This window comes from Hesperophylax consimilis, chromosome 14 (genome assembly GCF_061612785.1).
Source record: "Hesperophylax consimilis isolate HC1 chromosome 14, BYU_Hcon_1.0, whole genome shotgun sequence".
In the NCBI taxonomy this organism is placed as follows: Eukaryota; Metazoa; Arthropoda; class Insecta; order Trichoptera; family Limnephilidae; genus Hesperophylax; species Hesperophylax consimilis.
The window spans coordinates 13894679-13921762 of record NC_142849.1 but is presented as its reverse complement, the minus strand read 5'-3'; the positions used below and the strand labels follow the sequence as shown (position 1 = coordinate 13921762).

At 35.5% G+C, this 27084-nt stretch overlaps 2 protein-coding genes across 7 annotated transcripts; one reads left to right on the top strand and one right to left on the bottom strand.

Annotated features, from left to right (window-relative positions):
• Positions 1–143: 143 nt before the first annotated feature.
• Positions 144–19815, top strand: LOC149417933 (saccharopine dehydrogenase-like oxidoreductase). 3 transcript variants are annotated; one of them, XM_089639545.1, is made up of 9 exons: positions 144–171; positions 1914–2017; positions 3471–3652; positions 12660–12847; positions 13628–13757; positions 15388–15586; positions 16223–16619; positions 17101–17195; positions 18697–19815. In XM_089639545.1, exons 2-9 carry the CDS (start codon positions 1941–1943, stop codon positions 18812–18814), a joined length of 1386 nt encoding a protein of 461 aa, XP_089495671.1. In that variant the 5' UTR covers positions 144–171; positions 1914–1940; the 3' UTR covers positions 18815–19815. The 3 variants fall into 3 exon arrangements, with proteins under 3 accessions (XP_089495671.1, XP_089495672.1, XP_089495673.1); XM_089639546.1 differs by having other exon boundaries at positions 147–171; positions 1914–2021; XM_089639547.1 differs by lacking the exons at positions 144–171; positions 1914–2017 and adding an exon at positions 2032–2339.
• On the bottom strand, positions 19729–26280 carry Iyd (Iodotyrosine deiodinase). 4 transcript variants are annotated; one of them, XM_089639551.1, is made up of 4 exons: positions 26229–26280; positions 21755–21985; positions 20480–20796; positions 19729–20006 (listed from the first exon to the last, which is right to left on the bottom strand). In XM_089639551.1, exons 2-4 carry the CDS (start codon positions 21867–21869, stop codon positions 19824–19826), a joined length of 615 nt encoding a protein of 204 aa, XP_089495677.1. In that variant the 5' UTR covers positions 21870–21985; positions 26229–26280; the 3' UTR covers positions 19729–19823. The 4 variants fall into 4 exon arrangements, with proteins under 4 accessions (XP_089495677.1, XP_089495678.1, XP_089495676.1 ...); XM_089639552.1 differs by lacking the exon at positions 26229–26280 and adding an exon at positions 25717–26067; XM_089639550.1 differs by lacking the exon at positions 26229–26280 and adding an exon at positions 23616–24379.
• Positions 26281–27084: the final 804 nt, after the last annotated feature.

Here is a 27084-nt window from a genome sequence, read left to right as displayed (position 1 = left end):
ATCAAGCTCACACCGTTGGCAACACTGACCGGTATAGTGTTGCGGCCCGCGTAGCTTTACAAACATATGAATGTGGCCCGCAGAAGAAAAAGGTTGAGTATCACTGGCCTAAACTGTCACTCTCTCACAAGCTTTGTTTTCAAATGTCTGTGGTCATCTTTATCGCAAACCCAGGGGCATTTAACTAAGCTTTGGCCATGAAACTCATTTGAAACCGCCACGCCCACCTCAAAATTCTTATAGAAAACGAATAATATGGCTAAAAGCTCAGATCTCATTGGTGAGAACAGAAGGATTGGTTTGATCTCTCGCTCTCTACCATAATGACTCGTGTAACAGAAAGAGATGACGGAATTATGCCGTTTGACAGTTTTCAAATCATTCAAGCAAAATGACAGTGGTTTATTTATACACGCGGGTTGTCATTTGCTGCCGAAATACTATCATTTCCGTCGAAAATATTGCGTGTTAAAGTTGTTCGTGATAAAAATACAATATAAGCCAGTATAGTGTTAGCGAGTTATAAACATATTATATTCAACCTACCTACGTAAGTTCAAGTTTAAAGTGAAATAACAGTTTTAGGTTATTCGTTCGGTTTTTTGAACAATGCTTGATACTTGACATATGTCTTCCTCCACAACGTATAAATGTTATTTATTATATCGATAAACTTATTCATGTTATTGATTAGTGTTATCCTGTATTATCTTATTGTTTTGGTGAAATTAAAGATTTTTAAACATATGTAACCATGAGTTCATGAGGCTGAAAAATGTCGGAATTTTTCGTCGTACTGTCGGACAATCATGTTTTGGAAATTTTCTTCAGTGTTTTTGCAAATTTCTTGTCATTTTGGGTGTCTTCTTCTCAGATTAACAAGTTTCATCTTAAGGAAATGCACTGTAAAAGTTTATTTTCTTAGTCAGATGAACCTTGCCCTTGGAAAACATTTCGACATTTTTCTGCTTCAAGGACATTTTTATTTTTATAATAGTTTTTTTGGGCTAGTGAGTGAATAGAGTAGGCTGAGAGCAATTATGTTGTCTATGGTCGCATCTTTTTTTAAATGGCCTTGAGTTTCCTCTACCTTGTCTACTGCTCTGCTCCGCACGGTAGGTACTGCTTGTATATTTTTTTTTATTTTTTTTTTTTATTATTTAACATTATAAATGATAACAATATGCAGACTTATAAATAATTTGTTCATTATTATTCTATTTCTCCATAAGTTGAGCTCCAGGAGCTCGTGTTTATGGGAGGAGTCTTTACATTTAGTTCTAATGATTTAACAATAATCAAAAACTTTTGAAATAAATACAAACATAATATTAACATAGGTACACAAATTAGAAAATTGTTTTTTTAAAGATAATTAAAATAATTCATCTTTTTACAGATTAAGTAAGCGTGAGGAAATTAAGGGTACAATATATCAAGAAAAATTTAGAAAAGTAGTTTTTTTTAAAGACAATCAAATTAATATATATTTTTTACAGATTGAGTAAGTGTAAGAAAATTAGGGGTACAATATATCATTATCCAATTTTAGGGACTTAATTAACTTTTTGAATTGTTCATAATTCACAGTTTCGGTTACACTAATTTTATTTTTGGACAATAATATATTGTACCATCTCACACCTAAATACGAATAGTGGTGCTGAGCCGTGGTCGTTCTAAGCATAGGAATAGCTATTAAGCCATTTGTTTTGAATCTATTGCTTATGCTATCTGAGGGGTGAATTTTATAAATAAAATATTCTTTATAAATTTGATATAAGGCGATTCTCTTATACAATTCTGTTATAGATGGTACATTAAATTCCTGAAATAAATATCTGTGGTTAAGTACTGTATAATTCTGTTGGATACAAAAAGCCGGAAGATATCGATCTAGAGAGTGGTATATTTATGCGCAAACCGTGATTGGTTTATTTATGCGCAAACCACTGTTCCACATTATTCAAATTAGATTTCCAGGATTAAGGGTCAACTTCTGCAAAAACTTAAAATCGTAGGTCTGTTATTTATATTTGTTATTCCTCCCTAACTTATCATTTCTATGCTAGCTTCCATAAAATCAAAAATTATGTAAAAAAGATAACATTTGTGTTGAAATAAGTTTTTGGTAAAATTTCACCCACGACTACCGCACATAATACGCATATTTACCAAAAACTTTTAAAATAAATATTAAGTCTAATTTTACCACTAATTTTCTAATAAATGTAATATCAATAGGATAAAAAATAGTGTCTTCTGTGTGCAAAGTTGTATCTTCTTTAAGCTTAAACTATCTAATAAAAGTGTGTTGTTTATCTGAAGTGACCTGCCAGGCAAGTATGTTTACTGTATCTGTTGTAAATATTAAACAGAGCCCAGGAAGTCATATTTGTACAGTGCTCTTGAAGAAACTTTCCACAAAAACGACGCTATACAAGTTATCCAATTATTATTATTAAGAACCTAAAAACCTATTTAACAAAACAGGTTCTTAGTTTGGGTTCAATTGTAAAAGATAAAATAAGTGGCCTAAAAACCTTGTTTTATTATGTAGTTCTAGATCGACACAACACAACTATTATTAATTGAAGGTTAAAGTTCTATCAACATAATAATTGGCCGCCATACCAAAGGCGTAAAATATTAATTTTGATTTGAATGAAATAACTATTAAATTGCACTATTTTCCATCTGCGACAGCTGAAATAGTTTTCTTAAATAATTAAGTTGAATAAAAGTGTTGTTTAAAAAAATATGTTTGTTAAGATAAGCGTAAGAATGTAAAAATGGTAGTCGTTGGCAAAAGTTTACCACTTTCATTAACATTTGACAAATCCTATGTGTTCAATTTAAGGCTATTTTCTTATAATTTGAAATGCCAAATGGGTTTTTAGGTTAGTTTTTTCCCTATTTTTTAATAAAACCCAAACTAAGAACCTCTTTTTTTAAAGTAGGTTCTTAGTTTGGGTTTGATTAAAAAGAAAGACACAATGGCCTGGAACCTATTGTAGTGTTTATTTAAATAATTTGTGTGTATTGTATGAGGCGTACCTCTGCATATTTACCCACTTTTATAATATATGTTAGCGCAAGTCCATAAAAGACAATAAAGCGTCCTTTTCTAAATCTTATCCATTATGCTTACATTCAGCCTTGCATTCTTTCTTGATGTTCACATTTTGAACACGGTTTGAACTTCTATGATGATGTTTTTAAAATACTAGTCTTTTTCTGATAATTTCTTAACTCTTTGAGTGCTGACGTAAAATTTTTAACATCCGCCAGCTGGTTCTATTTTCATCATAAATCTTACCGTTATAAGTCTTACCGGATAATGCAATTTAATAAAAGTAATTTCCTCGGAATAGCTCAGAGAAATAATTTTTGTTGATTGTGCCGCTATCTCCATAGGGATACGGCGGCACTCAAGTGATTAAGCCAAGATTTGATGTTGTTTTCAACAGGTCTGCAATGTCGGAGAGGCTCGATATTGTGATATTTGGGGCTAGTGGATTTACTGGGAAGTATACAGTCGAAGAACTTCATCGGTTAAATAAATATTACGAGAAGGATCTCACTTGGGGCATAGCCGGCAGATCAAAAGAGAAACTCAACAGTGTTTTGAATGATTTGATTAATAAAACTGGTATGTACTAAGTGATTAATTCTTTTAATTAAATAATAATGCTCAGTACACTTATGCAGTAAGTCAATAGAGAAATTAGACTGAATTAACTATTTTTTAAATATAAAATTTTGAATGGGTGTTTTTAATCTGTATTAATGTGATTTGTATATATTTAACCAGCCATAGCCCGAACAATCAGCCACCCTTTGCTAAGTTATAGCAGCTACTGCAAACATCATCATCAGCGTCATTGCCAAGGTGCTTCTTCAAGTACAGGAACAACTGGTAGTCACTCGGCGCTAGGTCAGGGCTATTACCAGGGGTGACCAAGTTGGTGACAATGTTAAAACAGCCGTCATCTAGTGGTTATCAAAACAGGCGGCAGATTTCTATGACTGGTTGTATGATGCGATAAGTGCCTTAACATAAGTGGCAATTATGTTGAAAAGTAGATTAACCCTTTTGCTGCCCGAATGTAAACACAAGATAGATACTCTCACGCCAGGGGTTTTTAGAATTTTTTATATTGCCTCATTATTTATTATCTTCAGCACTTAGAGATTGTAAATTATTACCAAAACAAAAAAAACTTGTTTACGTTACACTCTTGAAAAGTCTAAACAAGATATCTTTATAAATTGATGCATTATTTGAGGAATAAAAACTATCTATGAAACATCAACAAACTTCGACCCGCCGCCATTATCAAATCAGTCATCTCACCAACACATACAGACATACTATAGTAATATCAGTACTCACGTCTCTGAAGTGGGACCTCTGCGACGGCTTACCATTTCTCACCATTCACTTGTGATAATATTATTGTTTTAAACTTCATTATTTATTCAACTTTTATTTACAGTTTCTTATCTTATTATTTATGTTAATAGTTTTTATTCGAATGGTAGACTTTAAAACAGGGATGAATACACAATGCCACATTACACTGGGAACACATATATCGAGCCATTTTTCTGCAGCTTTGTTTAAGTTTTGTATTCGCACAAACATGGCAGGCTCTGTATGGCTTGGATTGTTTTGATGTTGCCGGTATTGGCTCAGGCATATGGTTTACAACCTCTTTAGAAAGCAGACGTAATGGTGTGTCATGATGAGACGAATGAGGAGTTGAGTTTTTTTGTGGTGTTTTGCGATTAATCGTCTTATCACACATAACTGATAATCGTGGAAGCTCATACCTGAATTTTTTATGCTGTTGTGTACAATAAAAGAATTTAACAGATATAAATCAATAATATGGAAAAAAAGCTTTTTATACCACTTAATGGACTTTCGCAAGCAACTTACTCCAGTTAACATCATGTCTGCCTTATCCACTAAACCCATATGCTTATTGTAATCCTGAATGCAATTGGGTTTGCATATTGTTTGTCCCGTTCTTAAATTTGTTTTTCCCGTTGGGGAAATAGTGTTGTCGTGTAAAGAGCTGAGCATGTATATTTCCCTCTTATCATGCCATTTTAGAGCCATCAATGGCCCGCAGCTCTTTGTTACCATTTCCCCCTTCTTCAGTTTGTCAAATTTTGGCATGTATTTCCTATTTTTTCGCACCGTTCCGCAAGCATTGGTTTTATTTTCATGCAGGTATTTAAATAGTGTAGGACTGGTATACCAGTTATCAACATAAAGTTTGTGTCCCTTATCTAGGTAATCTCTAAGTAGAGTTGTCACAACAGCTCCCGAGGCGCCTATACATTGATTATCAGTGACGTCGGTTCCATCACCATAATAAACAATGAAATCTAAAACATAACCCATCAGTACATCACACAAAACAAACATTTTTATCCCAAACCGGTGGCGTTTGGAAGGAATAAATTGTTTAAATTTTAATCGTCCTTTAAAAACAACCATGCTCTCGTCGATGCAAAGATTTTCAAAGGGTTAAATATATACAAAAGTTTCTTTAAATATCTTACGAGTCGGATTAACGAGTAATCTTATTTTGTGCAATTTGTCGCCAGGAATTTGTGTATCGTGGTCAGAAATATGTAACATGCTCAGTAATATTTGATACCTATTTCTGGGCCTCGTTTTACCAAAAATGGCACTCGTATGAAGAGGATCTGTCGACCAATGCTCTTCTATAGAATGATGTTTATTTCGTGTCATCAGCATTGATATGCCAACAAATACATACATCTCACTAATTGAAGTATCAACCCATTTACGAAGCCTTGATTGTTCAGACACAACTTTTTTCTGTATTGTTGCTGCGTAATATTTATTAGTTTGAGATACAATATCAGACATAATATTTGTATTTAAAAAATGCTCAAAAAAATTCACTTCCTCGGAATTTTCCGACAAAAGAGGAGAAAAGTTTACGCCAGAAGGGAAATCATCGAAGTCGTGAATAATCGGAACAAAATGATCCGATGTCCAAGTGTTCATGTCAAAACCAGTCTGACTTGATGTGCTGGGTTCGTCCAAGAGTTGATCATTAGATTCAACAATATTTTCAGCGTGTACTCCTACATTTATACTGCTTACTTGTAATGATCTGCCCTTTCTTACTTCAACTTTTTCTTCTCTTCTTTCTACGATAAATTTTCTTTAAGTCCCATAGGTAACTTTTCCATAAGGCTTTGGTTATGTATATATCCGGGGTGGGAAGGTCCTCCCTGCCGTCTTTCAATCCCTTGCCTCTCTCTTTATTACACACCCCTTCAAGTGTGTACATCCTAGTTTGTCTACGTGACGTACGACCTTGAACGTACTCATTTCACGTGACGGATCAGTATAAAAAGGCTTCACCGAACGTTGTGTTGGTTTTTTGTTTCTCGGTTTAGAAACCTAGTTATCTATGTATGTGTGGTATCCCTTGGTTCTTTTGAGATAGAGTGAGTTGAATTCATTACCGCTGTGTTTTAAAGCCATCTCATAAACCTGATTTTTCTGAGTCGCCTGCTCTTCAAACTAGCTACGTGAGTCTACCTGTCATAGGATTATGTGAGTATAATAAAGTGTTAGATTTTATATATGTGATATACATACGATAAATTTATGGTGTTAGTTGTCGGCGCCATCCATGTATATATTTTGGGAGGGGAAGGAGAGGAAAGGGAATGAATTTTTTTTCAAGCTAAGATTGGCTCCTCCTCTTTACCAAACAAAACCGATGGATGATAATTTGAGCAAGGCGATCGATATCTGCGTGTCTGGATATCACAACCGGCCGGGTCTCCCCTTGTTCCAAATCGGCAACCGTCACGCCAGAATAAAGAAAACCAGGTCTCATCACCAATTTCAGAATTGCCCCAACCTCAAACACCTCCAGGAAATCTACTTTACTGAGTGTAGAAGGGGAAAGCCATGACATCCCTTGTCACGAATCTAGTCGCGAAAATGTGACATGTAAGGTCCTAAGTTACGTGCCACCTCTAGAAAACGTTGTAACTCCCTCGTCGTCGGGGATTTACATCCCTTTCTAGGTCAATAACATAGATAACACACGACAATCTTGTCGACATTTAGCCAGCTTTTTAGCGATAGGTTGTGTACCTACCCATTCAGCCAATTATCATGTGAGATATATGTAAGGTCTACTCGAGATGCCAAATTTAGGATGAGGACTGTCTGTATTTTAATATTTGGTTCTAGTAATTATTTTATGAGGTTACTAGCATCCTCGTGTATTAGGTATGGGTAACTTCTACTGGATACCTATCCTCTCAGGTAGGTATAAACGGATAATTGGTTTGATTTTTGCATTTAATTTAAAGAGGCTGCCTACCTCTCGAAAGGTACCTGTTGAGAAAAGTTGTTCGGTTGGTAGCTTTATTTCGGAGATTACCATCTCCCTCTTTTGCCTCTAGATATGTTTTTGTGCATCCCAATTCGTAACTTAGAAAGTCAAACAATAGATGAAAAGTATTAAATTAGAAAGTCAAATAACAGAAGAAAAGTTTTCATTTTGTTCCGTCTGGTTGCATCCGATCGCTTTCAATTCGGGAGGTCATACGCTAGCAAAACTTCCCCTTTGACTGACTGTACACCGCGCCTCTCAGCCTATATATGAAAAGGTCATTGGCCTGTCTCTCACTCACAGCTGATTGACAATCCGTCTAGGGTATTCCTTTTAATGATAACATTATTTGGGCGGCAGGTGTCGTAAACTTAGTTCCTGTACCTCGGTTGTATCCGTCTTTTAAAAGGGGTCCTCTGGAATTTAATAAATAATATAAAAAACTCACCCAGTTAGTCACCTCTCATTCTCAGCGTGAAGCTTACCTGGTTACACTATATAGCTAAATCACTTTAATTTTCGACCTCCTCCCTACGCTTATAAAAGGGTAATTAAATATTCCTGTAAATAAAATTGTACCTCCCTAATCTGTCAGGATTCGAACCCACAGTTAATAATCTATTTGATTCTCTGGTTTTCGGTCTCCGTGGATAGAATGCCATCTCGCCAAATCAATAACCTAGCCCGATTAAACACTTCCTGCCTTTATATGTTCACTCTGTTTTAAAAACGCAATCATTATTTTTATCATTTCCATGTTTTTAAGACAAGTCACTTAGTTTGAACTACATATTTACGAAATCACGTTTAATTTAACACATTTTATATTATAATCGCGATCGCCCAACCCTCTACTATTCTTGATATTAATAGATAGATTTCACCTGTGACAGGTATAAACATGCTTTAAAAAAACATAGCCATTTGTCAGACTAGCATGTTCATTGAAACAGCGCCATCTGTTGGATGTAAAAGCAACGCGCACTATTGTTTCTCTATCTGAGAAACAATAGTGCGAAAGACTGATACACAGCAACGCGTTGCGGGGTACAGTTAGTGTAATAATTAAGAAAAAAAAAATTATTGGGTTTAAATTTAAACTGGAAAACTTAATCTTTTTAACTTATTTTGAAGGTTATACCCATCAATGTAATTTATAATTGAAGAGGAGGATAATGCTAATGGGTCTAGACGAAACATGAAACCGACCAAAACACAGAAAAATAAAAGGATAGTTATCTTAAAAAAAAATAAGGACAGTTAACTTTAGAAAAATAAAAGGATAGTTATCTTTAAAAAAAATAAAAGGATAGTTATCTTTAGAAAAATAAAAGGATAGTTATCTTTAAAAAAATAAAAGGATAGTTATCTTTAGAAAAATAAAAGGATAGTTATCTTTAAAAAAATAAAAGGATAGTTATCTTTAGAAAAATAAAAGGATAGTTATCTTTAAAAAAATCTGTTTTTTTCTGTTTCATGTTGCGTTTGGATTTATTAGTATTATCTTCTTCTCAATGATATATTTCATAAAAATTCAAACGATCGAATTAAGTTGGAACACAAATTTGTCATATGAAAATTTAAATGTCAGTGTAAAAAACGCAAATTTTACGATGTTTTATTTTTTTTATGTTTCAGTGTACTGTACTCAGTAGGTTGGGCAATATTATTGTTTAATAACTCTAAAAAAAAGCCAAAGTCGCCTCTAAAATCAATTTGATATTATAATTTAAAAGACAAAATAATTAAACAGCTCACGTCCATTTTGATTATTTTATAATTATTTATTTTGGTTGAGTATTTTGACCTCAAATCCAAAATAAAGTTTTGTATGAAAAGGCCTCCTGTACCTACCCTCCTTTCATTCAAATCGTGGCATTTTCTTGTATATTGAAAGACCAAATTCCTCCCCCTCTAAGGGCGGCATACCATAAAATAAGGGTGTGTTATTTGACTGCCGGTGACCCCATTTAGCACCGATCCGAGTCGGAGTGGGGGCAATCAAAAAGGCAATTTGTCCCATATCCCCTTCAAAGGCTTCATGGAAATTGGACTGGTAAATCTAGTCGGTATTCATTTCATCAAAGTGTACAACAATAATAACAATATATACCTACAAATGCCATCTATACCTGTCTATTTACGCTCGAACACCGTAGGTATGCCTATATTGAAATAAAATAATTATGTGATACCGCACAAGACAATCCGCACTAAATGAATTCCCAGGACTGTCAGTACCGCCCTGGTGGAAAAAAATGAAGTGGGTACTGTAGGTAGCATATCAAGTACCGTTACTTTTTTCGTGAAAATGTCTTTCGTTCATCACTGGGTATAATTTGTATTTTTCTGCTCAGCTTACTTTTTAGAGCAGCTCCAGATCTACAAGACGACGCACGAATAACTCATGTAACACATTCAGTTACGGAGTTACTGACTCGTCTTCTCTCCAAAATCACTCGTTATTGTCGTGCAGAGTGATTTTGAAGGCTCTTATCTGACTCCCCTCCTCGCTCGATGACATATGCACACTAAAAAGCAACTGATAATGGTCTATTTTTAGCATATAAACACTACTTGGCGCCACAACTCTTGGGCCACGAGATATATTTGCATATTTGGCGACAACACGTTGCGGACGTGTTTTAACCGCTCCGGTTTGTTTAATCCTTTCAGAAGGTTTCCCTTGTTAAGAGATCGCTGAAAATTGTTCAGCATCCGTGTTTTATATAGTGCTTACCTTCTTATTTCACGAAATGCGCGTAACTTCTACCGTTTAGCCGGAATTTGCAATTATTATAGCATTTTAAACCGATTAAATTTTGAAAGTGAAGCTAGAACAAAGATTTCTCAATGCAGTCGAAGATTTTATACCTGACTCAAGTGTCAAGTGGTGTTGGGATTTACGGGACCTTTTCAACCGAGGATGTCTGCATGGAGGACAGATAAGCCATATTTTGTTTCAAGTTTTTGTCTTTGTTTTTATTTTCTGTTTTTGTTTATGTATTTTGTTACAGATGACACTCATAAACTTCACTTTGACTTTGGTTCAAGATTTTGCTTATGATAGCCTGCGATAAGCGAGCCCTAAGGGTCTGAGACAGAGGTGTGAAATCGTCGGATCACGACAATAGAAAGAATGTATTGGAGCCAGGAAGGAGTCTGAAAGGGTCGAGAGGATGCACTAGGTGGCATGAAAGGCTGGGAAGTGACTGGAGAGACTAAGGTAAACTAGGATGAGGTGATTTTGCACAGCGGTGCTGCCAAGGTCTGTTATCTATGTGAGGATATTGTGTCGGCGCTCTTTATTGGCAGCAGACACATGTCAGCGCTATATTAGCGGCGGACACATGCCTGAACGGATGACGAGCCTCGTGCTGGCACAGTTGGTGGACGGGGTAGTCTCTCTCCCTGCAGCAGCTGGTACAGTTCCTTCGCTACCTAGGACTCTTGCAGCAGAGTCTCCATCTTCTGTCTTCGTCGAGCGTCACAGCGGTGCTGCCAAGGTTTGTTGTCTATGTGAGGATGTTGTGTCAGCGCTCTTTATTGGCAGCAGACACATGTCAGCGCTATATTGGCGGCAGACACATGCCTGAACGGATGACGAACCTCGTGCTGGCACAGTTGGTCTAAATAACAAATGTAGATCCTAGGAAATAAATTGTACAGCGCCCTTGAGGTGATTTTTCACAAAAACGGCGCTATACAAATTATCCAATTATTATTATTATTATTATTATTATTATTATTAGCGCCCCTGGGGTGATTTTTCACAAAACGGCGCTCTACAAATTATCCAATTATTATTATTGTCATTATTATTAATTGTATTCTCACTGAGTCGAACCACTTTCACTTCACACAAACACCGGTTCAATAATCTTTCACTTTAATTCAAAAACCAACAAAGCTTTCTAACACCATCTGAATTCACTAATTAACTGTAATCTCACACAACACTTCTGATTTGTATTGAATTCTCGGAGCTGTCGACGTACCCAAGTTCAAGACTCGACTGCCCTCCGATCTCCCCTTTCCCGTGGGAATCTGTTTACTCAAGGCCTATAATCTATCCCATGTTGCTAGTCTAGACAAAAAAAAAATTTTTAGAGCACGTTCGTTTATTTTTGTGGATATTCAAAACATCACATACTTCACTGGCGGAATCACACTCACTGTCACTAAATTCACAGTCAGAGTCAAGATCGAGACAATATTCTCTTATTTGGTCATCAGACAAGTCACGTCGAGCCATGATGGAGGGTTACACAAAATAAAATATTAGGAAAAACGACAAATTAACACAATAATTAGTTTCCAAACACAGATAATTAAAATAAAATGTATATTATTATTTTTTCACTCGAAAGGCGGATATAACAACTTATTTCATTTAAAATAACAAAACATGTTGATTAACACAAAACTTATTTGCACTAATAATATTAGTAGTTAATAAAAACAATTTGTTAAAATAATAACGTTAGAACCACGATTCGTTGCAGATTCTAAGTATTCGCGAACCGTCGAGATAAGAAGGAACCACGTGATACACTAACACGGCTACGCGCTCGCGAGGAATTCAAACACTGAAAGGGGAAATATTGTAGTCTCATGTTTGACGAGGTCTTTCATTATATAAACAAAATCATTTGTCATATCTGTGTAGAGATGTCGCTAGATAAAAGTTCAAATTATTTTTTAAGCCCGAGTTTTGCGCCATCTATACAGAAAGTCCCGAGATATCGCAAGATGAAATAAAAATCACGTATGATTGCGCGCGGCAGCGAGGGCTCGAAATCTTGAATCAAACATACATGCGCACGGCAGCCTCCGGGTTAAGGTCCAGGCATTCATGTAAAATAAAATTGTTTTCTTAATATGAAAACGGTGCTTACGCCAAATGCCCCTCGTATTTTGCATTGGTATAAAACAGCAAAACATGCTTTGTAAAGATGGAAAACTTGCCAAATCACCTTCTTTTGGTGTCCTCTCTTAGAGGATGTTGTCACTGTAGAATGTATTGTCGCCAATCGGAATAAAGTAGCTAAAGGAAAGACTGAAGATAGGAGAAAAGGACATAACTGTCCATTCACTATGGCGTTCCAATGTTTTGATGGGACTGCTAGCCTCGCTTCTTTTTTTACATTACCTGTTGTTAGTACGTTAGTTCTTCCTTGACCACCTGCAAGGTAAAGTTTATCACTCTGTATGTATAATATCGCCAGCCAACAAGTTTTAATATTTTTTTAGGAGATTCTTTGCAGGATGTGAGTGTCATCATAGCCGATGTTAGTGACGAGGCATCGCTACGGAGAATGGCCTCCCGAGCCAAGGTGGTAATCAACTGCTGCGGCCCGTACAGGTTCTATGGCCCGGCCGTGGTGAAGGCCTGCGTGGAGGAGGGAACGCATCATGTGGATGTCAGCGGGGAGCCAGCGGTAAAACATTATTATTAAATTAATCTTTTCACTATACATAATATTACTGATGTTTATGGGATAACGTGTGTGCGCGTAGCTCCTTTTTATGACATTCATATATTTTCTACGAAAGTGAAAACATACATGTATGTGCTTAACACTAGTTGCATAGTTTATTCACTCATACATGTATGCGCATAGTGTAGTTTTGGTTACAAATAATATTTGGTTATTTTGTTAAATAACACCACAAGAGCGCTCAACAAAGGAATAACACACTAATCCAATTGGGGGTGCCGTAGTTCCACTGGCTCTGGGATATAGCGACTCTAGTGCGGTATTCACAATTTTAAAAATCATCAAAGTTTCTGATATTTAAGTGCAACCTGACGAGCTAAGTAAAAAAGCCATAACTTTTTTTAATTCAATTTATAAAATAAATTTATAATGTTTAAAATTTATCTTAAAAATTTATTTCATAAATTTATAATGTTTAAAATTTATTTTATAAATTTATAATGTTTAAAATAAAAAAATACAAAATATTATAAATGTAAAAAAAAAGTATTCAGGTGAGTAAAAAACCACGACACGTAACATTTATGCGGTATTGTCCTTGGTAGTGGTGATTTTCAAAAAATCTATCATTTAAAAAAGTTTGGCATTCTATTCAATGCACATACTCGGAGAAAATGATTACGAATCCAATGGCAGTAAAATATCACTTTTGCAGTACCTAGGCTGAACGACAACGTTGTATTCGATGGTTTATCAAAAATAGCAATATTTTTATTACAGTACATGGAAAATATGCAGCTAAAGTATCACGAAGCAGCAAAGAAAGCCGGTGTGTACGTTGTCAGTGCGTGCGGTTTCGACAGCATTCCCGCTGATCTGGGAGTTGTCTTTCTTCAGCAGAACTTTAAAGGTTAATGGTGAATTATTTTTTTGTAAAACACGATTTCACAGTGACATAATGGTCTGTATTTGACTTTGAGTCTAGAGGTTGTGAGTTTGAATTCTGTTGCATGCATTGGACCAGATTTTTTCTTTGCATATCGTCGATGAATAAACAATACCTGCCCAAACGCCAAAAATCTAATTGAGCAGGAGATATAAATTTTTTTTTGAATGAGTATCAACTGGTATTACTTATTTATATTTGTTATTGTTATGAACTAAGTATACATAGGTGGAATTCTCTTATCTACCGAATTTCATAAAATGTGATTTTTAGACTATTCGTTTAGGGGGTATTGCCTTCTTCGTCGACGATATATTAAATACAAATTCAATTTTATTAGGGATAACTTATTAAAGATTATTTATTATGTAATGGGATTATTAAATAAATGCGCAATTTTAACAGTGAACACAATTATTAGTCTTTATTTTGGTGCAATCAATTTGCAAGTATGACACGTATTTATAGCAGTGCCACAATAGTAAGACAGTTTAATAAACTTTAACAACGCCTCTATGGGTTCACTGAGGAAACAGGTTACGCCTGCATCATTTCTCTCAATGGAGCGTAATATGTTCCCTTAACCCTTTGTTTAACAAAAGAGTTTGAACTAGATAGGAACTTGTTACATGGCACAAAAGTAAGGTTTATAATGAACAAATTAAGTACAAATTAATATCAAAATATCAGTCTACACAGTGACCACACATGCCAACATTATGTGGACCACAAATAGCCTTTCTACATCTGGTGCAACGGTGTTCGGTCATCCTCCGGGCCTTGGATGGACACAGGTAGCTAATTTTAGGCACGTTTGACGTAGATGGAACCGGAGCTTCTATTGTAGAAGATTCGCCAACATTATCAATAAATATAAGAATATATGAATGTACGTACCTTAAAAATAAAAATTGATGTTATAACTAAACTTTCATCCAGCGGACGACAAGATGATCAAAGGGCACGTCCTAGATGCGTGTGGCCGCAATCGCGTCACGTGCTGCACTGTTACTCAAATTAGGAAGGTAATGAAAGAGTTAAGGTCGGGGAGCGGGGGGAAGTAGGTGATTTCGAATTTCGCCGAGTAGCGCGTTGTCGCCTCGACGAGCGATTAGTTATCTAGGGTTAATCATTGTCGAAGATAATATCAATAACTCTCAATGAATATATGAAACAGACAGATGCAGATATTAATAAGGTAATGGTCAGGTAACCCAGGTCCTCAGTCTCGACAAGGTTAGAGGCCCTGGGTTCGAGGATTAGTTGCGACCATTGCCTTTTTATATCTGTGTCTGTCTGTTTCATATTTTCATTGAGATTTATTGATATTTTCTTCATCAATGATTAAATATTAAATAGATTTTACCATGAGAAAACAAGATTTTTCATCAGAATCGTTAAATCACTGTTGTGTATTGTCAATTTAGAGCCTTAAAATTGCCACTTGTCGTTTTTATAATTGTTTAACCCGAGCAACGATGGGTATACATCAGCTAGTATTACTAATAAATTGAACAATGATAACACATATTTTAGCCATTCTATCTTATACAGTAGTTATTAGTTCGCTCTGAACAAATCTTTCTCTCTGTAGGTACTGTGAACTCCTGTGAAGCGTACCTCCGCACCCTGTCACCCCCCGAAGGAAAGGTAAAGGGCAGCAATGCGACCTTCAACTACGCCACCTGGGAGTCCCTGATAAATGGAGTCAAAGAGTTATCTGAATTAAAGGCCATTAGGAAAGAACTGAATCCTAAAAAGCAGACCCCTTTGAAACCACTGCTCAGCCAGAAGTATGTACATACATAATGTATTCTTCCTATACAAATAATGCTTACATACTGGTTAGAGCCAGAAGTATGTAAATACATAATGTATTCTTCCTATACAGATATTGCTTACATACTGGTTAGTAACCGAGTTGACAAATGTCTAAAGCTAGCCTCACACACGGTATACTATCATGGCTTGGCTGACTATCACCATATCGCTCGCCAATGGGAATGTATGGCGAGCGAAATGGAGAAATACGCCAAGCCATGAAAGTAGAGCCCATGTTTGAGACTAGCATTAGTCACTCCATCAATGCACCAGCTACATTTTCCGCTTATAATGATGGTAGTAGGGGTTTTTCTAATATTCTCAGTTCATTCGTAGCACAGGAATAAATAAAAACAAGCTGGTTCGAGGGATTATCCCGAGAAAGTCCAAAAAAAATTTATCAAGGTAGATACAATTTATTTTTGAGTTTTCACATTGATAAAGAATTTTAAATTGGTGCAACTGGGTTTTTTCCAGAGTGGAAGATATTCTCCGTATCTACCTGATGAGAGACCACCAATGAGCAACGTTACTTGAATTGTCCTTAGCTATGTTTAGTAATTATGCTGCTGCCTCGATATTAATGTGTATAAACATTATATTTTCAGGGGTGTCATTCACAAAAACCCAGTGGACAATTTCTGGTACGTCCCTTTTCCCGGAGCCGATCGCCCTGTCGTAAATCGAACCCAGAGATTTCTGAACGAGACTTACAAAACACGCCCGGCACAATTCCAGGCCTATTTTGGTTTCCCATACATGAAGAATGCTATCTCTACTTTATTTATCGGCTCTGTAATTAGTTTTCTGACCAAATTCTCCGCTGGGCAGAAGTTGCTATTGGACCATCCCAAGTTCTTTACTCTAGGAGTTGTGTCTCGTGAAGGTCCATCTGAAGAGAATATGAAGAACACCTTGTTTATGGTGGCTGTCAGCGGAGAAGGGTGGAATGAAGATGAGCAAGATGTGGACGGGAAACCACCCACAAAGAAAATGAGAGTAGAGGTAATTAAAAAATATAATTTCCTTGTGCATAGGCACTAGTGTGATATTTTCAAAATTGGAATTGATGTATGTTTTATGAAAATTATTCTAATTCCAAATCCAAATTTCTTCTCTTTTATTGTACAAAATAATACAAAATTTCCCACCATCCTCTTCCCATCTCCTTCCCCTCCCTACTACTATCAGCCTTACAATATGCCCTCAATTGGGGATGCCATAGACTCATTGGCTCCAGATTGTTGGGAGCAGTTGGGACTCTTGTGGGGTTTCACATAAAATATACATTTTTTAAATGTCAAATGTGACTGTTGGTTAATCTTATATTTGCCTGTAAATGATAAAACCGGCCCAAATAATTTTTTTTTATTTTATAAAAATAATTTGCTAATACATACATAGACTTAAGAATAGAAAGTCGTTTTTTTATGCCGGAATCCAATTTTATGATTTTATATTTTAATTGTTTTAAAATGTATTTCAGGTTACAGGAGTCAATCCCGGCTACGGAGCTACGTGTACTTGTGTCATTTACAGTGCAATCACCCTTCTGAGGGAGTACAACAAAATACCCGGAACGTGAGTTATCAATAAACCATGCATTACGATTAACTGCTGTTGAGTTTACACAAGAGTTATTACCTTTTTTTCGTTTGTTGGTAGCCTAATTTCTCTGCCTGCCATATTAGAGCATAAATATATAAGTATTTCCATTCTTTCGAAATGTGTCAGCTGATGAATCTGCAAATGAAAAAACACCAAACAACTGTTGGACAGCATGGAATATATAAAATACATTTTCATATGGTAAGGACATACCGGGCCCACGTATAGCAATATAAGCAATGCATTGACATCTGGGCTGAGATTCCGGTTCTACTAAATATAATTAACGACTTGTACTTTAACTGCAATTCCAGTTCTCTCAAATGACAGCAGAATTATCCTTAACCTTAAAATTAACAACTTTTTCTTTAACTGCGATTCAGTTCTCTCGGATTAAAACGAAAAAAGCGTTAATTTTAAGGTTAAGGACATTTCTTGTCCTTGTAGAAGGGTATTCGCCCCTCTGGACATCTTGCAATCGTTTTTGGGAATGTTTCTGTAATTTTCCTCGGCTTGGGAGTGTTTTTGTTTGTAAACTGAATCCGCTTTTTTTAACATTTTCATTTTTTTTTTTTATCATAATGGATCAAAATACAAGTTAGAAATCGCAAAACATCGCCACCAAATAATAAATAAATTCAATTTGCCGCCATTGAAAGGAATGTCAAAGTCAACATGCTACACTAGCTCCCTCTAGCGGCTATAGTTATTGAAATTGACACTATTTCATTGGAGTTGGATGTATTATTAATATTAAAGGGTATCTAGTTACACTTGGTATTTTAAAAACTACTATATGTATTTTTTTGGGATGGTCCCCTGGGCCCATAAATCAACTTCCATAGATTGATAACTTCGGGCTTTTTGTATGAGAAGAATTGGTCCTAAAAAACCATAGATATGCCAATATATAGACAGAAATATTCTCATTCGGAGCCTACTTATTATGTTATACACCAATGAAAAACTCTGAAAGTTTATTCCATAGACATTCAGAGATTTTCATTGGTGGATATTGTTAGGCAATTAGGTATATGACGTCACAATATTTCGGTTCCAATTTTCGATTGGAGTTATACCCCCTGCCTGGGCCCTCCCCGTGGTTGCGACACTGCGCCTAGCAAAATTCCTTGTCAATTAATTAATTAATTCCGATTTTCAAAAGTCATATTAGTATAGCCTCATATCACTTATTTATATGGACAAATTCATAAACAAAATTGTGTTCGTTTCAAAATATAATTCATAGTTGTAAAAAAAAAGCCTTAAATTATTAAGTACTTGCCTGAAAATGTGTTGAAAAAGTTAAATGACATGATATCTTGTAATAAATGCATTTTGTCATGGAAAATATATTTCATGATTCGTTTAATATTATCGTCTTATTCAATGGTATAATATTACATTGATACCCATCATAACCTTGAAAATTTATTCCAATAAATTAAATATATTTTGCATTATTTATTTCCAGAGGGGGAGTTTTAACACCAGGTGCAGCATTTGCCAACACATCTCTAATAGAAAATTTGCAGAAACATAATGTGAAATTCCAAGTTGTCAGTGTAAATAAACTTAAATCAAAGCTTTAATGTATGAAATTTAAACACTTAAAATAATAATTATTTTGCCAAGTGCATTAAAAGATGTTGTGTATTGTTAAAAAATCAGATATTATATACATTCCTTTACTAAGTTTATACTTTTATACTTTTTATACTTTTATTGAATATGAACTGTTAACTAGTTTTAAAATAAATTTTTACTCATGTTAATTAGTAGATTATTATTTCATTCTACAGAAAATAATATTTCCATGTGAAGAGCGTATTCTTCTTTTGCATTATGTGCAGAACTCTCTCTGTAATCCTCCGCTTGATTATCCGACAACTACTGTAATCTGCCGTTATTTTTTTGAAAGCTCAAAATCAAGCTCTGCAATTCCCCGGTATTCGTATGTCAAATTCACTAGTCTGCTACATGCCTAGACTCGAGCTTTGTACACCTATGGGTTGGGTTATCTTACTCTCACTCACTCAGTTACTGTACCGCCATCTAGCTTGCTCTCGCTGACCATTTTACCAGTCACCACGGTCAATTAATAATTAGTGTTTTAGGACATCAGTTAGTCCTCTGTGCATTCTAGCAGCTGCTGTAGCATTTGTTTCATTCTGCCACTCTGTTTGACTGCATGCACTAAATCCACTGCTTTCACTAATTGGACACTATTATCCAGTTTTTGGAGGGGCGGATTAGTGAGAAAGTAGATATGTAATGTACTTATATTTTGTTCATCATTATATTGTATTGTGATCAAATTGAGGTAGGTACTGTCACGAAAGATACATAATTTATACCCTTTTTATGTGTTCCATTTTTAAAGTGTTCAAAAACAAAAGAAAAGCAGTTGTTTTGCCAGATGATAATTAAATTAAAGAAAATATAAGTTTAGGGGGAGATTGGAGGTCAAGATAGTGCATTGTGGGTGGAAATAATAATATATAACGCATGTAATTTGAGGATAATGAGCACGAGATAAATGTAATAGTTATGTGTAATTATTATTTATATCAATAAAACAAACATGCAACAATATTTAGTTTATATCTCAACACATATCTCGTGAAATTCTTTCCGTGCGAGGTCGGGCACTGTGCAATCGGCGGCAGGCTTTCCGACGGGCAGCAGGAGCGTGAGTCTCTCTGTCTCGGGTCTGCCCAGAATATCTCGTAATCTTCCTCCGCACTGGAGGGGAGTTGAGGTTAGGGTTACGAGACCTGCATTCTGAAAACAAATAATTTTAAGTGGACAGAAAATCTCACTTACATGAAAATATTATTAATTATAACAGGGCTCCATCGAAGCGAAAGTTAAGTTAGCCTGGCAGAAACTGTACCTTGTACAGATCGCAAGTTCACCCCCGAAATCTGGGGCCAGAAAATAACTGAAAAAACCTTTGACTGTGCAGAAGCAGGCTGTTCGTTTGATAGATTCCCTTTAACAAATGGATTGCAGCATTTGAAGTGAGGGCGTCAGGTGAAACTGCCATACTTGTTCAATCGGTATTTCAACGGAAGATGATCCGATGCAGTAACGCGTCCTCAAAATTTGTATATGGTCGACATTTGTCATATTGGATTGAGTTTCTTCTTTACTTAAGCATAGTCCTATCTGAACACCATTGTTATCTTAGTTTCGGTCCACAATCTTTTTCTTTTCTGTGTCTTTCAAAATATACATATTATTTTAGTTCTTACTTGAATAGCCATAAGCAGCATTCCCGACGCAATGGCAACACTGATTTCGTTATAATAGTGATTCTTCCTTGCCCCTGTATCGGTATATGAATACAGTTGTTTGAACACCAGTATCAGGTAAGGAGCTTCTGTCAGATAAGGTTTGTTCCAGTTGGTCTTAAAGGCCTTCAGGTCAGCTGTCCACTGCTTGCCCATCCTCCGGGTGTAATTAATGTGCTCTTCTTCTTCGACGACTTCTCGGATTTGTTGCTTCACGGAGGGATCCTGGACGACAACAAAAGTCCATGGCTCGGTATGAGCTCCGCTCGGAGATGTCCCTGTAAATTATTTGTATTTCTTTTAAAAAAATAGAATATTAACCATAGATAATAGAATCCAAATTCAAATAATATCACGTTTGAAAAAATTGTCACATTCGTGGTATGCTGAACGATGATATTGTGTGCAAATTGTCGTCAACAACATGACCGCCTCACAACTCTGTCTTGGCACACATCCCCTGCTTCATTCGCACTCGTACATCGTCTCATAAATACTCTTCTGTTATTCTGACTCTTGACATGGACTGACTCAAGTATTTGATTCACTTTGATGTCTTCCTCGGGCGACCCTGACTACTTCTACAATTCACTTTTAAATTTATTTTGGCAACTATATTAAACATTGTACATTCAAAATATTGTGCTGAATTTAAGTATAGTAACGGTATTTCTTAGTCTTCCTCACTACGGTGTCCTGTGCTTAGGCGGACTAAAATTATTTGATTATATTTTATTTGTCTTCTATTTCATTTTTAGTGTTTTTTGTTGAGTTTATCATTGACCTCTTTCAGCCAGATTTTTATTCTTGATTTGTACTCATTAAATTTATCTATTTGTTTTATATCTGTGGGAAGGATGTTGTGGAGTTTTGTTGCAAAATAAATCTAATTTCTTTGTCGATGTGTGGTTTTATGACTTGGAATGTTTTTTTGTCATTTTGATTCAATTTAGTGTGATAGATACGCGGTCTAGCATATATTCTCCTTACACTCCTTTCTTCGTTCATCCGCTCTTCATGCCCTAAGATAAGTCTAAACGTCCCTTTCTTAATCTTATCCAATTCGCCGTGTGTTCTTTCCGAATCTACACAATTTTTACACTGATTTTACCTCAGATACTCCTCAGGAATCTCATTTGTACTTTCATCCTTCCTCTGCCAGTTTCAAGGCCTCACTGACAAACATCAGGGTTGGTATCAACACTTTGCTAAAATAAATTATTAATCTGATCAAACCTGCAGTCTTGACAATGTTTCTAATAATCTCCACCGGCACTGGTTCTTGACTAAAGTAGCGAACAGTTCTGCGATCATTCATTAGTTTGTAGAATTCCTCCGATCGGTGTAGCATTTCCGGATCTGATAATGCTGTGTAGTGTAGTGGAATATGCTCCAAGTTTTCTGGTAATGCGGGAACGGTATCGTCCTCAAATTCAGGACTTCCATCATCAACAGTTTCATCGTCAACTTGAAAAGTCGTAAATGGATTTTGAGGAAAACAGTAAATTATTAGATTCACTTACAATATACTACTTAATCGAAAATTATGTATAAAAAATATTCACAGTCGATTACAAAACTGAAAGTTTTGACTTGGCTATAACGGAATGTTCATGTTCGCATAGTGCATACCCCTCCTAACTCCCCCATACCGTGAGGGGTAACACACCCCCCCAAGAGAGTTTTGTGTGATATCTAAGTTATTTTTTACATCACATGCTCGTAATCCTAGAAAAAGTATTCAGTAATCGTAAAATTACTCTCCCCTCTCTCCATCCTTATTAATTTTTTAAAAACTCCTCGCTCTCAACAAGCCACGAGTGCTGACGTAAAAGTGCATTTTACTGCAATGTATTTGAGTTATGCTCGATTTTGTATTATCTCTTTTATCTTTTTGCATTATTTAATGGTTGACTGCTGAGCGAAGATGTTATGTATAAAAAAAATAGTAACTAATATCTGAGTGATACTGGAAAGGGCAAAAAGAGTATTAAGAGAAACGATCGCGATGGGGGACCCTAGTGACCCCCCTTCCGGTGATACGTTATTTTTACCTTCAGGTATGTAAAGGTTAACCTAATCTAACCTGACGAGAGCGTAAGTGGGATCAGCCAAATGTGGGAATAAAAAAGTAACGCTGTTGGGTTGGTGTAGGTTAGGTTTATCAGAGTAGTAGATACGGTTTGAAGGACAACCATTTAGAATTCAAACGTAGCTTGAAATGGCTTTAGCATTATTTAGTAAGCAGATTTGAAGAGCCAAGCACTTCCCGACTTTCCTCTTTTTCTTACCATCTCCTCTCCTTTCAGCGCCCCTGAGGTGATATCTCACAAAAGCGGCGCTATACAAATTGTCCAAATATTATTATTATTATTACTCCCTTCAGCCTTACAGCATACTGCAATATGGTATTTTCACAGTTTTTTTTTAAATCAAGATAGTGAAGGTATTTTTATTTTATTTTTATGTTGACAAATAAATTTTCTATAACTATTTAAAATGTGCCATTTTCAATTTGCCGCCAAAATTACCTGTTTGTTTTTATTTGTGAATTCTGCGGCGATGACATCACGCCGGGCGACATTGGTTACAGCTGTCTTACCAGAATTGGCATTTTCTATGTCACAATGACGTTGTAGCCAGTTGGAACCGTTTCAGCATGTGCGGTTTTAGATTGTTTTTAAAATCAATAATTATGAATGAAATATTAAAACACATTTTTAGTACAAGGATCAGAATCAGAAAAATAAAATCTTCTACACATTTTTACCGGTATTCGTGAAATCGTGTTTGTGAAAATACCCCATTGGGATGGTATAGTCCCACCACTGGCTCTGGACAGTTGGGACTCTGGTGTGGTATTTACATTTAGAAACAAGTACCAATTATTATTATTATAGGGAAATCTTGGATAATAATGAGTATAAGACTGAAATGTATGTAATTTTAAAAGATTACAAACCTGTGATCTTTGGTTTAACATATTTCTTCACATTCAAAGATGGCTTCTGTTTATCCTTTTGTACACAGTAATCTATTAACTTTCTTAAAGCCAAAGAAAGCAATATAGAAATAAATACTACAACTCCATATTTACCAAACAGATCGTAGAGCAATGTGGCGATAACCATTTTCTATTCACACACTAAAATGATACCAATTTGAAAAAATTGTGTTTCAACTTAAGGCTCAGCAAACAACTGATTGAATAATAATTTTGTGCGAATCGTTTTTTTTATCACTTGAAACAATTTTATTCTTATCAAGGTCGTCAATCTGAATGACCCAATTTATATGATAATATAATTTTTTCTCAACTAAAATTTAATGTCTGATTACGCAAACAAGCGCCATAACAAGGGCATGAGCCTAGTCCAGTTGTCGCATTCAATTCAATCATTTTATAAACATTACAAATTCAATTAATTTTTAAAGATACATAATGAAAATAATATATATTTAAAAGCGGATTTTACATGAGAAAAGCTTACCGTTTACTCTACTTCATTGTAGTTAAATATATCAATATTCAAAGTAATTCTATTTAAGATGATACAATACCCTAAAATAAAGTAGGAATCTTAACGACGTAAGTGAAGAAGCCATTTACAAAAATATGCAACACGCGATCTTTGTGTATTGGACAGACAATCAATACAGTTGAATTTGCCCTGGCAGGCCTAGAAAATGGTTTTTCCGTGGGGTTTATTTTAATTGATAAACGTATTACTAAAATCTCTGTTTCTAAACGAATATCTCGGCAAGTTACTTATTCTTGTAGTAATTAAGTTGAAACCATGTGCTATTTATATATTTTTTGCATATTAAGCTTGCAGCAGAATTCGACAAGTTTATCAAATTACTAGCTGTACCCCGCCACGTGTTGCTGTGGCTCAGTCTGTTTGTGCAGATAAAGAAACAAAAGCGCGTCTTGCTTTTACGTCTTGCTTTTACGTCCAGCAGATGGCACTGCTTTTGAAAAAAAGCATGTTTGTCCAACAGATTTTATAAAAAAAAGCATGTTTATACCTGTCACAGGTGACACCTATATATAAAAACACACGCGTATTCAAATGCAACGTTGTGTAAAAATTTCGAACCAATCGGCGAAGAACTTTCAGCGATTTATTATTTTGAACAAACAAACATTTTTATTCATATAGATTATTTTAAGAAGAAACATATGTTAGCTCCTTTGAAACATTTTGACCTAAATTCAAATCAATGGTACTTAAATCTCAGTCATAAATAAACCACTCGCATCTCCGTCATGATATAGTGACTATCTCAGAGCCGGCCCTGAGTGAAATGGCGCTTTGCTCAAGTATAATTTTGGCCCCTAGTCACAACCAGTAGACGCCTGGCTACTAGCTGTATCATTTGTATTTTCTTGTAGCGCCGTTTTTATGAGAAATAATCTCAAAGGCGATGTGTTAGGACTGTTAGGTGTTAGATATTATCAGCGCCTTTGTAGTAATCAGTAAAAAAAGTAGTAATCAGTAGCGAATGATAGAAAAAGTTAGGGACACCCAAGGAAGACTTAACGCATTATCTCTGACTGTAATGATAATCAGGGTCAATGTGTTATACAATAGTAAATGGTAGAAAAAGTTGAGGACTCCTGAGAAAGACTTAATTTTTATTTATTTATTTATTTTACACCCAGAGGGCTTTTACATGGTTGGTAGTATAATTTTAATTTGACAAATACTTTGAAACATAAAAAATAAGAATAAAATTACATTTGATAAAAGCTATGCAACAAGTCATACAAACACAAGAAACAAAAACAGAAAATTACAGCTATTCGTAGGTTTACATGATGTGTTTAGGAGTATTGTTGAAATAAATGTTTTAAATGATCCACAAAACTTGCCAAGTTGGTATTGAATATGTCAACATCACCCAAGTAATGATTTCCCATGGTGTGAAGTCGTTGTATCGGAGAGTGGGCAATGTAGTTACGCTTATGTGTGCTGCTGTAGAATATTGTATTTTGTCGTGTTGTTACTGTGGGTGTATGTATGTTTATAAGTTGCAGGAGTTCACAACAGTCGAAACGCCCTTGGGAAGCTGCCATATTTTTGCGACGCCCCCCCGGGATTTTTGTTTCTGAAGAAAGTCAAGGTTTTGCACTTTACTACATTTAAAAATAAATTATTTTGAACGCACCAATCTCTAATTATTATCTAACTTACTAATATTTGACTGTAGTATATGGCAATGATTTATATCAGTTATTTTCTTGTATAGTTTGAAGTCATCTGCAAAGAGCAATACCTCGACATCGTTGAAGTAATTGGTTATATCATTGATGAAAATGAGGAACAAAACCGGGCCAAGGTGACTGCCTTGCGGTAGGCCACTGGTAGCCCGGACAGCTTAATGCAGTATATCTGCACTGGAATGATATACGGAGCCAAATTAAAATGAATATAATGTTTTCTTTTAACAGTAACATTATGGTGTACAGTATTCAATGGGAGAAGAAGTCTGGGACGCCCGAGGAAGACATGGCACGATCAAGTGAAACAAATACTTATGTATGGTAAAATTAAGCGTGTGTAATGACCAATGAAAGGGCTGTAAGGAAAGTGTATAACATGGGAGTAAATGATAGAAGATGTCGAGGGCGTCTGAGGAAGACATAGCGCGATCAAGTGAAACAAATACATTTTTAATTCTTAACAATAATATTGTGTATTTCCACCTTAACCACACCCAGTTTCCAGGTACACTAGAATTCACAACCTCAAAACTATTCATAACCCTGAGCAACGTCCGGTATTGTCAGCTATTAAATATAATTTTTGGCATATCTTTCCACGCACTGTAGGTTTGTACATACCACTGTAAACTTTGAATATATCACCATTACATACTTCTAACCACTGTTGAATTTGGCAGCCTCCTCTGGTCTGGAGCTCCAACACACTTGAAAAAAACCCTTGACTCATTGCATAAATGGACAGTCCGTGTGATAGATTCCACTGTCTTAACAAACGGATTGCATTCTTTAGGACACAGCCGTCAGGTGGAAATGCTGTCCTTGTTCTGCCGGCATTTTAATGGAAGATGCTCCGAAGAACTAGTATCATATATCCCTATGGCACCGGAGCAGAGTCGGAAGACATGATAAACGCGCGTCCAACATTTATACTTGGTTTATTTATTTATTAATCTTAAGTTAGCTCACATCTTCGTGTGTGCTAATAGTTTTATAAACATATAAACATATACATACATTGATTGGCAAACATAATCTTTCTTTAAATATTTCAATAAAGTCACAAAAAAGAAACATTAATAATTGAGATAGACATATTTTCTTAATTCATTTTTGAACTTATTAATATTTTCTATCACAGCAATTTCCTTCGGGATTTTGTTATAGAGTTGAACGGCCTGGTAAATCAGAGATTTTTGGGTGCTTGTTTTTTTTCTTGTTGGCAATCTAATTTGCTTAGAATTTCTAGTTCCGTGTCCATGTATCTCGTTATTGTAATTTATTTTTCTTTTCAGTTCCTTAGACATCATCCCTATGTTAATTTTATGTATAAAAATAA